Below are 12,500 nucleotides of genomic sequence, written 5' to 3' on the forward strand. Positions count from 1 at the left end.
ATGCCTGACTGAGTTTTGCACACTCTCCAGCATATTCAGTTGTGACATCAGGCTGTTGTTCTTGCAGAGTGGGAAAGTGCACAGTGTTTCCCCTTCCCAGTTGTGCCTTGACTTCACTTCAAATGATTTCACATTTGAAAGTAGAGAGCTGACGAGCTGGTCGGGACCTTGCAGCTTGATGTTTAGCTCTGACAGGTGCTTGGTAGTGTCCACCATGAAGGACAGATCACTGAGCCACTTGCCATCACTGAGCTCCGTGACAGGTTTTCCCTTCATCTCCATGAAGTGCTTGACTTCCTGGCGGAGTGCGTAGAACCGTGAGAGCATATTTGCGCGACTAAGCCATCGCACCTCACAGTAATAAATCAGATCACCGTGTCCTGACTCGAGTTCGCTGAGCAGGTCTTTGAACTGGCGCTGGTTCAGCCCTCTGCTTTTAATGAAATTTATGACTGACACAACGGTTTTCATCACATTTGTTTAGCTTCAGGGAACGTGCACACAGACTCTCCTGATCTGTGATACAGTGACATACAATTAAATCATTTGGATCCGGATTCAGGCGGCTCATTTCTTTTTTGATTAACGCAGTCAGTCCCTTCTGTGCACCGACCACGGCGGGTGCTCCGTCAGTAGAGACGCCGCTCAACTTCTCAAAAGTCAGTTCAAATTTGTTTATGGCCGCAACAACTCCCTTGAACAAATCCTCAGCTTTGGTTGTATCGTGCATGGCTGGCAAAGACAGCAACTCCTGCTCCGTATGGAAGTCAGCTGTAATCCCACGCACGAAAACTGCGAGTTGCGCTGTGATTGTGACGTCTGTTGTTTCATCGCAGGCCAGAGAAAAATATCCTTGAGCGTTTTTTTCAATATCTTTTGCCATGTCGGTTATCCTGTCTGGAACGGTTCTTCGTGACAAGCTTACGCTTTGAAATAATTTCACCTCGTCTGGCGCAAGCAGCTCTGCGGCGACTCCTTCACCGACTCTCCCTCGGCAATGGCGCTTCAGCTTTTTTCGCTATTAATTCACTCACCGCGGAACTTGCTCGTGCAGTGTTTTCTCTGTCACTCTGTGGTTTTGTGAAAGCTGCTTGCTGGGCAGTCAAAGTCCGGCGAAGAGCATTTATTTAATCCAGACGCACTTGTCCTTTCAACTCCTGGAGTTCAGCATGTTTCGTGGCATAATGGCGCTCGAGATTTGTCTTCTTCATCACTGCCAGCCCATCGCCACATACAAGGCACACAGGCTCGCCTTTCACTTCGACAAAGAAGAATTAATTCGTCCAATTTTCCTGGAATATACGGCATTCAAGATCCACCTTTCTTTTCTTAGCGGTCGCCATGATGCAGCGCTTGTCAATCAAGTCGGTCACTGCCGCAAACTGTTGGCGCTCAACATGTCACGTAAAATCATATGACCCCTCTCTATCATATATTAGATATTAATTTTCTGTTACGGCCCCCATGGCATATTATTGTTTATTTACGTGTACAGTCACTAAAAAAAATAAAATAAATAATAATAAAAAATTCTAATGAATAAATATTAAAAATGCTTTGGGGGCCGGGTCAAATGGCCTCGCGGGCCGTATACGGCCCGCGAGGCCTGAGGTTCCCCACCCCTGATCTAAAGTAATCACCTTCCATTTTGTTTGTTTGCAAATAGCAAACAAACAAAATGACTATCGAGTGTCAGAGACATCGGAACCACCAGTCCCCCTCCACACTTATTGAAACACAAGCCGCGCGGCAAAAACTCAAATCTAGGCAGGATGGAATTTCTTAAATTAAGTGGAAAAATGACTTGTTTTTTGACTAATCAGTCATGTTTGCTTAAAACTAAATTGTCCGCTAAGATTATTGTTCTAGTTTTAAGATGATGATTGCTATTTTCTTATTAGCTAGAATGGTCTTGGCGTTGAGTATTAAAAACTAGTTCTTAGTGCTGTTTGGCTTAAAACAAGCATTTTTCTCATTGTAAAACAACTGAGCAGCAACCAAAGGACCTGAACTGGCATTTCATGAGCCCAATATATAAGAACATATTCAAATAATACATGTTTTGAGTCCAAAAATGCTATTTGAAAATGCTAGAATTATTTTCTTTATTTGTGAAAATCTTGTCAAGTAAAATTTTCTTGTTCTGTCGGCAGATTATTTTGCTTATTTTAAGTATTCATTTTCTTGTTTTAGTATTTTTTTTTTTTTTTTTTCCAGCACGTTTTACCAGAAGACGACTGACCTGTTCTCTGCTCAGAAGCATACCTGCCATTCCTGCCACGCTGCTCTTGGCAGAGAAGAGACAATCGTCCACAGACCGATCAAACCTTTTAGATCCACGAGGTGGAATGTGTGACAAACCCAAAAGCCGCACATATCAAACTCATCACACGATCTGCTGCAGCTTCAGGACTAACTTCTTGCAAAACAGGAAGAACGTCGTCGGGAAACAATAAAACTGTGACGATAATGAGGGAATAAAATGTGACCTTGCTCACAGCTCTGATATTCAGATGAGAATAAAAGAGAGAGGAAGCGAGAGCACGATCGAGTCTCAGGAGGACCTGTTTCTGGAGGACGATGTCTTTATCCTCGTAAGTCCACTTCTAGTGTCTCTCGCTCTCTCTCTCTCTCTGTCTCTCTCTTCTCTCTGTGTCTCTCTCTCTCTCTCTCTCTCTCGGTCTCTCCTTTCTCTCTGTCTCTCTCCCTCTCCTTTCTCTCTGTGTCTCTCTCTGTGTCTCTCTCTCCTTTCTCTCTGTCTCTCTCTCTCTCCTTTCTCTCTGTGTCTCTCTCTGTGTCTCTCTCTCTCTGTCTCTCTCTCTCTCTCTCTCTGTGTCTCTCTCTCTCTGTGTGTCTCTCTGTCTGTCTGTCTCTCTCTCTCTCTCTCTCTCACTCTCTCTCTGTCTCTCTCTCTCTCTCTGTGTCTCTCTTTCTCTCTCTCTGTGTGTCTCTCTCTCTGTCTCTCTCTCTGTGTCTCTCTGTCTCTCCGTGTCTCTCTGTCTCTCTCTCTCTGTGTCTCTCTCTCTCTCCGTGTCTCTCTGTCTCTCTGTGTGAGTCTCTCTCTCTCTCTCTGTGTGTGTGTGTGTGTGTGTGTGTGTGTGTGTGTGTGTGTGTGTGTGTGTGTGTGTGTGTGTGTGTGTGTGTGTGTGTGTGTGTGTGTGTGTGTGTGTGTGTGTGTGTGTGTGTGTGTGTCTCTCTCTCTGTGTGTCTCTCTCTCTCTGTGTCCCTCTCTCTCTCTCCGTGTCTCTCTGTCTCTCTCTGTGCGTCTCTCTCTCTGTGCGTCTCTCTCTCTCTCTCTCCGTGTCTCTCTGTCTCTCTCTGTCTCTCTCTCTGTCTCTCTGTCTCTCTCTCTCCGTCTCTCTCTCTGTCTCTGTCTCTGTGTGCGTGTGTCTCTCTCTCTCTCTCTCTCTCTCTCTCTCTCTCATGTCACAGTGTTCTACTGTCTGATGCAATTTGAACTATTAAATGAGAAAAGTAGTTTTCCTCAAAGTAACTATTCGGAGCGCCGATAGAATCGGGTGTTCAGAAAAATAAATCACATAAAACTGTGTGAAACAACATGATAATAAATCCTCTCACCTCAGTTGAATTATGTTGTTCTGGAATATTTGGTCAGACTGGGACAGTTTGGATTCAGTTTTATGAGAACAGCTGAAGTTAACAGTTATTCATGCTGGAGCTGCAGAAAACGACTCATTTAATAATGATGGAGTTGAATATGTAAAGAATTCTGAAACTCGTCATTAATCTTTAAAGATCTTTAAAGTGAATGCTTGAAATTAATTAATACAAACTCCATCCGGATTATAGAGAATATTATGATGGAAACAATCCAGGATGTCACAGTTATTGATGTAAATACTCACAGTTCTTTCTTACAGCACCTGAGACCTAAAAGACAAAGATTTTTAACCGACAACCAAGACTTATATCAGTGATTGATTCCCAAACCTTTTCTACCATTATGACCTGAGGAAACCTGTCACGACTCACGATTCACACTCATGACATTCATTAGTGTGAATGCATGGCATTCACACTAATGAATGATGGTGCCAATGCATGGCATTCACACTCTTGAGGTTGTTTATTCTGTACGTTTTTCGAATCACTAAAACTCTGGCAATCTTCACCCGTTCGTCACCATTCGAATATCAAATCGTGCAGCTTTTTCGACACTTTCCGGCTCTGTTCCGGCTTTTTGAACTCTCGTCAACTTTTTTAAATATTTCAACTTTTGTGCCACTTTTTTTCCAATGTTAACGGATGGAGACATTTTTAGCTAGCTATAACTTCTTCAAGTCTTAACCGATTTCCACCATTCGACTTTTAAACTGTTCCACTTTTTCAACTTTATCAACTGTTTCAACTTTTAGTAACTTGTGCAACTTTTCGAAACTTTTACAACTGACACTTTTTCCAACTGACACTTTTTCCAACTGTTTGACACTTTTTCAACTGTTTGACACTTTTTCAACTTTTTGAAACTTTTTCAACTTTTTGAAACTTTTTCAACTTTTTGAAACTTGTTCAACTCTTTGAAACTTGTTCAACCGTTTGACACTTTTTCAACTTTTTGAAAGCATTCCAGTCTACACTGATGGTTGAATGAGTGGCGCAAGCTCCCGCTCGCCCCCCGCTGGCCCCTCTCTCACCATACGGTGTATATTGCAGCAGTAATGTGTAACTGCGCATGCTCAGGCTGTGGCTCCATTCATTCAGATCACGTGATTTTGATGCCTGGCATGCTTGAAGCCCAAAGCTCAGAGCTGATTGGCTGGCGCTGATTTCGAGTGAGTCGTCATAAACGCCAGCGTGTTAGCAGCTAAAGCTAACAAAACAGTGAAGAATCAACATTAATTAGGTCGATTATTTACGAGTTTGAAACTTATTTTAGCTGAGAAACTGAAGGTTGAAATGACTGACTTTTAAGACTTTCAAGGCTTTTTAAGATTCTAAGTCATTAGCAGTTTTACTGGTGGTCTTTGGAACTACCAGACCTGATTCCATTCATGTCAATTAACTTTTTTTTTTTGTTTGTTTGTGATCAGCTATCTCCAAGGATCAACATTTTTAACTGGATAAGCGCCTATATGGTTGTTATAATGTTGTGGCTAAAAGGTGGTGCACCCACTTTACTTTGGAATTCAGTGCTGTCACTCAATCTGTAATTAAATCTCGCCACACCAAGAATTTACATTGAGAAACACCACTGGTCTTGGTACACTGTTCTTTTCTGACATTCATTTTTCTCTTCAGCCTGACAAGCTCCCTTTTTTTTTACTCTCCGCTACAGAACTTTGCAAGTTTACGTTTCGTCTAAATTGGACAAAGGGTGTCCACATTCAACACGCCCATGGCCTTGCCACGCTTTAAAACTTTTAAACACTCATTTAAAACGATGTATTTTTTTTAAACAGATGACACACTTTTAATGCAAACCCTTGACTTGCGCAGCTTTGTGACATAAGTGTATTAAATGCTGACTGGCATGCTTTCAAAGTTACACCCCGAACAATCAAGAGGTCACAGGATTTCACATTTGGAAGAATACGTTTCCCCTCTGGATAAGATGATGCATTTCTTGATATATGTGACATTCAAACTAAAAACAAAGGTTCTCTTCCTGTGAGACACTGAAGAACAGTGGTTCCACTCTGAAGCGTTCTGCTGTCTAAACACACTGTCTCACTGTTTGTTCACCTCGTGTAGGACTCTGGCGACTCTGCCGCTCAGCAGGAACTGCGCTTTGGGGATACTATTTGCTTTGCTTGTGAGTTTGTTCCTCCTGCAGACCTTCGTCACAAGGTGAAGTCATGCGTCTGATCAAATATGGGGTTATGTTTGTGCCAAAATTCTGAGCGAGCGATGGGAAAATTTGAGCGCAAAAAAATTAATTGTGCAAAGCACACTAATAGCATTTTGAGGAAATATTTAAATTGCGCAAAGAAAAACTTGACATTGCGCTCAAAAATTATTTCTGCGCTCAGATTCTTCCTCTGCGCGCTCAACCTCTCGGGGCGGGCGTTGAATTCTGATTGGTTACTTCGGATTCTGGAAGTGCCTCATAACCAACGAAGAAGAGGGAAAAACAAACTGCGAGGGAAAACATGTTGTAATCCAGGATCATTATCTTTAGTTTTCCTTATTTCTGTTTTCCCGCGCAGTTTGTTTTTCCCTCTTCTTCTTCTTCGTTGGTTATGAAGCACTTCCAGAATCCGAAGTAACCAATCAGAATTCAACGCCCGCCCCGAATTTCTGTGATTGGTGGACAACCGTGTCTGTCACATTTGGGCTTTGCACATTTTGAGCGGGCGAGAGAGAGAGAGAGAGAGAGAGAGAGAGGTTGAGCGCAGAGGAAGAATCTGAGTGCAGAAATAATTTTTGAGCGCAATGTCAAGTTTTTCTTTGCGCAATTTAAATATTTCCTCAAAATGCTATTAGTGCGCTGCACAATTAATTTTTTGGCGCTCAAATTTTCCCATCGCTCGCTCAGAATTTTGCCACAAATAGAACCCCATAATAAAACTGGATTCTATTACATAAAGTGAGCTTCAAATGGATAATTTGTTTTTGTCTTTTACAGGAAGGACTCAGACATGATGGTAAAGATTCTCCACTCGTATTATCCCAAGCCGGAAAGCCAGCTCATTGGTTCCCTCAAGGGGGACGGGAATACGAAGGAGGACCGGGGCCGAGTCGCCGTTGATCTCTGGGAAACCTCTAAACCGTATGCAGGAATTCAGTCCCGGCAAAAGTGCAGGGCAAAGTCACACATAGTGTTTCTGAAGACGCACCAAACCGAGAGCAGCACCATCCAGCACATCCTGTACCGCTACGGCGGGAGCAGCAGATTGACCTTTGCCCTGCCGAAGAACAACGCTCTCACGTTTTCGTACCCGGAACTTTTCCAGGCACAGTTTGTGGAAGGGGTCCGCGCCAAAGCTGAGTTCGACATCATGTGCAACGAGATGAGGTTCAGAAAATCTGAGGTGAGTTTCAGGAAAAAGGGTGATTGACGGTGGCCTGGGAGGGTCAACGCAACTGCAAAAAAGCCACAAGTAATCACAACCGGTAGAATCTCTATCTCCTGATGTGGAGCCAACGTGGATCTGGAAGAGTGGAGTGACAACTGCGCGTTGGATAGTTGCTCAAACTATGAATATTACACAATGTGGATTGTTACGATCAAGAGTTATTGTCAAGATGTGCTTCGCTGTCTGGTGCTCCTGATCACTGGTGACTTCTTCCACCAGCTGTAAGCAGTTGATGTTAGAATAAGACAAACAAATGACATGACACGTTTAAACTTTAATGCAAATGCCATTAAACAGCATTCACCAGGACAGCTCTGGGATTTGCTCAGGTTTCTACCACCTGCTGTGAAAAGGAGACTTTGGAGGAAGAAAACCAGTTAATAGAGAAACGCTCGTCGCTGCTCCGCGGGGCTGGTTTCTGTGCGTCTACCTCTTGTTTGTGAGCGTTCTTGTTGTGATCGGGTTTTTAAAATAGCAGCGTGAGCGAGCCGATCTCCCGACTCACCTGCCAATCAGTGGCCTGCTGCCTGCCAGAGTCATATTGTCTATTGGCCTTCGCTCGCTTTGAACCTCGGGCGAAAGTACGTGGTACTAACACGTAGTGGGGAAAGTGTCAAATGCGAGGCGAGTAGGTACCAGTGGAAAAGTGCCATTTGATGCTGCTGTATTTAATGCATGTGTGAAAATAATGAGTATTTTCTGTTGCAGGTGGCCAAAGTGATGCCTAAAGACACCTTCTACTTTTCCATTCTGAGACATCCTGTCCTCATGATGCAGTCCATGTTCATGCAGTTCAAGTACGTTTCAACTGCCAGTGACTTCCACACCCTGGACAAGATAATCCAGAGCAGGTTTAAAAAGCATGCGCCGTCGGACACGGGGGCCGACTACCTCTTCACAAACCTCACGTTCGACTTTGGCTTTGACAACATTGTTTCAGCGGATGGTAAAGACATGAAAAGGAGAGCATCGGAGGTGATCGGCGCCATGGAGAGAGACTTTCATTTAATTCTAATCAATGAATACTTTGACGAGTCCCTCGTCCTGCTGAAACACGTCCTCTGCTGGTCCCTGGAGGACGTGGCTACCTTCAGGTTCAACAGGTGCAGTGACCAAACTGCTTCTCCCGTCTTGCCAGACACTGCAGAGGACATCCGCAAGTGGAACGATCTAGACTGGAGGGTCTACCAGTACTTCAACGCCACCTTCTGGAAAACGGTGGAAAGCACAGTTGGGATTGAGGAGATGAAGAGGGAAGTGTCTGAGCTGAGAGAGCTGCAGGTCGAGCTGCTCAGCACTTGTCTACACCGCCGATTTAGAAAAACATCCAAAGATTATCCTAAATTCAAAACCAACTGGGACAGAGGAGACGTCAGTCTGGGCTTTAGCATCAACAAAGAGCTGGATGATGAAAACTACAGGAAATGTCAAAAATATATGACTCCAGAGGTGCAGTTCACATCCAACCTCTACGATCTGCAGTTCTCAAAACAGACACGGCAGAAGAAGCAGGCTTCTTAAGGCAATTTAACCTGGATTCAGTTCGACCAGCCCAGAGTGACGGAGGGTTTTACGATCAATTCTTTTGTGCTGCTCACCAACAAACAGACTGGCATCGCCTGATGAAACTGCGATGTTCCATCCATCCATTCATTTGGATGGATGGACGGATTCTAACACCAGATCCAGATCCAGACCCTGTGAATGCACGGCTAAATGTGATTAACCATGTAAAGCACTCGCGCTACACAAGTGAAGTCCACCGGTGTTGGGAACGTTACTTTAAAAAAGTAATTAGTTATAGTTACTCACTACTTGTTCCAAAATGTAACTCAGTTAGTAATTGAATTACTCTATAATAAAAGTAACTGAATACCAAGGAAAGTAACTATTTCCGCTACTATTAAAAAAAAGTTGCTATATGTCAAAAAATTCAGCTTTTTTGCCGCAGATTTCACAAATCAATGGGAATTAGTAGAACAGACAGGTGCTTGTTGTGGTTGTACATAACTATATTTATTGCACATCAACAGAGGTTTATTCTGCACTTCAAGTATTATCTTGAAAAGTAAAGTGTTTTGCTCTATATCAAATTAGGGTTAGGGATCAAAGGTTCAGCAAAGTCTTGGTCTCTGTTATATAAAGCACTTTTAAATCTGATGCTTTCACCACTCACTGGCCCCACGTGAAGCTGTGACAAACAATTTCACACGCAAAAATAAACGTCACGACAAAAAGTACAGAGACAGAATCTCCTCATCAGAAACCACTAACATTAAAATCTCAACATATTGACTTAAATACAAACTCAAGCGTAACAAGCTGATGTGAGAAAACACAAACCAGCATTAAGAGCCCAACATTTAAAAAAAAAGACTAACACAATCTGCTTAAGTATATTAGTATAATATAATTATTCAATGTCGCCAGTTATTGCCATAACTACACAGGGAAAGCAGGAGCAAAAACCATGAAGACTCAAAAACAGAATTTCCAGTCTCTGGACTGGAAAAGTTTCTGTGACACAGTAAAGCCCGCAGGTGCTGCCTTCACTCACCTCACTTCCTCGTTTCCAGTCAGCCACACCCCAAACATTTTTCATTTGCACCACACCCTTGATTTATCCCATTTATTTATAATTGCTTTTCTAGTCTTTCACTGTTTAAATGAAGCGCACCCATTTTCACACTGAAAGACTATCGTTTGCCACATTGCTTTTGTATTAATTATGTTTTTCTATTTTTGACTTACTCTGCTGATGGGAGGAGTCGTCGGGCAGTGGCGAAGGCGGGGCAACAGACGAGAGGCTGTCTATATCTTATCTATATATCTACATCGATCTTTTGATATATATATATATATATATGTCATTTGTTTCCTCCTTGTGTTTCAGCTGGTTTCACCCGATCACTATATAAACCCTTGAGTTTGGGGAGGTCATTTTGTTATGTCAACATCTCAGTTGTTTAGATATTTTGAGTTTGTTTTGTTGACCTCATTTTCTGTTAAAGAAACCTTCATTGGTCCGTTGTGGTTTTGTTGGGTAAATAAAACTCTTTTTCAAAGAAATCTGTTTGCCTGCTGCTTGGTCCCTGACAGTTTCATCAAAACAAAACAAAAAAGGACCAAACTAGGTTTTCTTTAAGCAAGTTGTTGTCTTTGCTGGTCAGGTGAGAACTGCTTGCTCTCCCACCGCCTTCCTCTTCCTGTCACCTTTGCCCTCTACCTGTGCCTCATTACTGGCACCAAGTGTCCAAATAATACATATAATTGCATCCTAGAAAATATTTATATAAACAAATTATATTCTGATGAGTTAATCAGGACACTTCTTAAGACTGATGTGTGGCTTCCAGAGATTAAAAACGAAATGTTGTCTGCCCCCTGGTGGTCGACGTCTGTAACTACAGCTGATGCAAAGCTCAATCTTGCGTGTGTAAAACAGTCAATGAGTCACTGAGGATATTTTTGTTAGTTTTCTTTCATCCACATCCAAAAGAGAAAACATTTGTTTTGGCTCCTGTTGACACTTCGGTCCAGCAGGTGGCGCCATCAACTCCACACACATTGACAAACCAAACATCTTTTTTTGATTTTCAAACATTGCCTTTTACAGGACATATGTCAACTCAATGAAAACGTGAGGTTAAAAAAAAAAAAAAAAAGGAAACTTTAAAGTGAAAAACACACACCACATGCACACACACTTTCCAATCCCAGAGTTTGAGTCAAGAAGTTTCCATTTTTAAAAGTTAAAGTCGACCTGGAGCCTGGCTATTATCAGCCATGTGGTACACTTGAAAGAGTCTGCATTAAGTGGATTCCGAAGAATTTCAGGTGATTTCCCAGATGGAGAGAGAAGAATTCGAATTTAATTTGACAAATTGAAAATAGTTAACAAGTAATACTGTTTTACTAAACTACACATCTAAGTTATATATTCAGACACATTGACACTGCAGACGACGTACACAATGATTTATTTCATGTCATTAGCCTTTATTTAGTCATGAGAACCACATTGACATTAACAATCTCTTTTACAAGTGTGTCCTGGCAGCAGTGCATAAAATCAATTTACAATAACAACTAACTATCACGTCTAAAAAAAAGCTTCCCACACATATAGTATCTGTTGTTCTGGCCATGACTCTCACCTTCAGTGATTTGTCTGGAAACTTAAAGCATTTGCAAGTGAAATGTGGTGAATAAATCTCCCGGGATGAATCTTCCAGTCTTCCAGTCCGCTGTGTTTCCCATCAGGAGTCAGACCACATGTGAGACTTTCTCCTGCATTGATCAATCTGGGTCATTTTATCTGCCATCCACACTTGTTTGGGCTTTCTGACTTTAAAAATGTTATTTTGACCTGAGAAAAGCTAAAGAATTCAGTCCGTCGAACCTGAAATCAGCTGATTTCCTGGAGCCTGAATCCCGCCGCCGCCGCCGCCCGGGCCTTCCTGCGGTCCAGTCTCCAGGTGAACAGTCCCACAGTGGCCACCATGAGGGGCAGGGCTGCACACAGCACCGTGCGGCTGATGGGCGGAGGAGCGGAGCACTCCGTCACCCCCGAGGGATGGTGGTCCGGGTCCCGGTGAGCCGGCTCGGACCAGAATGTGGATCGGAAGTCCACGAACTCGGTTCCGTCGCTGTTGTTGGGGTTGACCTGACACCTCCACCTCCTGTCGTGGTCGTCCGCCTGCAGCACCGTGATCAGGGTGACGTTACAGTGACCGTGTTCCATCAGCTGGTGTCTGCAGAGGAGAGACGACACCCGGAAATATAGATTGTTATTGATTATTGATGATTTTTTTTTTTTTTTTTAAACACTTTTTTTTTAAAGTAGCGACTGAGCTGAGATCCTGTGACGCTGCCATGAAAGCTAACAGAGTAGCATTAGCCTCAAAGCCCATGCTGCCACGGGGAATTTGTAAAAACACCCATAATGCAACAGTTGTAGGAAAGGTTTTCTGGACATTTCACTGTATTTCGCACCAGAAGGTTTCATTAAAATTGGCTTCATGTTGAGATTGTTGCATTTTTTTTCCATCTTGTTTGCTTTTGTGAAAATAGAAATCCTTCTATCTCATATGCGCTGCGCCACAACAAAGAAAAACGCAAAAGCTTAAATGTAAGGTTATTATTGCACTATTTTACTGATTCGGCTCACCCAGGATGAAATCAGACTGTTTGTGGCTCCCTCACTGAAATGATTTTGACACTAATGTCCAATTTCAACGGAAATGGCAGAAACACTCAAAATGATGTCGTTTTTCTCTTGGGCCACTAGTGGGTGCTATTTGCTTTTGTAATGAAACCACACACACATGCAGCAATCCACTCTAAACATATACAATGTGAGAACACAGACATTCTGGTGGACAGACGGTGGTTATTACGGCGACTGTCAAAATAAAAGTACCAAGTCCAGGAGAACATGGACTGAGGGTCATGACAACATGG

At 42.8% G+C, this 12,500-nt stretch overlaps 1 protein-coding gene across 1 annotated transcript; it reads left to right on the plus strand.

Moving 5' to 3' along the window:
- Window positions 1-2,587: 2,587 nt before the first annotated feature.
- Window positions 2,588-8,558, plus strand: LOC308141190 (galactose-3-O-sulfotransferase 2-like; the record flags this gene model as incomplete). The annotated part of the gene is made up of 4 exons (XM_080511247.1): window positions 2,588-2,594; window positions 5,713-5,808; window positions 6,587-6,992; window positions 7,746-8,558. Exons 3-4 carry the CDS (start codon window positions 6,600-6,602, stop codon window positions 8,556-8,558), a joined length of 1,206 nt encoding a protein of 401 aa, XP_080367373.1. The 5' UTR covers window positions 2,588-2,594; window positions 5,713-5,808; window positions 6,587-6,599.
- Between the last annotated feature and the right edge of the window lie 3,942 nt (window positions 8,559-12,500).

The sequence above is a fragment of the Blennius ocellaris genome, assembly GCF_963422515.1.
Source record: "Blennius ocellaris genome assembly, chromosome: 2".
NCBI lineage: Eukaryota > Metazoa > Chordata > Actinopteri > Blenniiformes > Blenniidae > Blennius > Blennius ocellaris.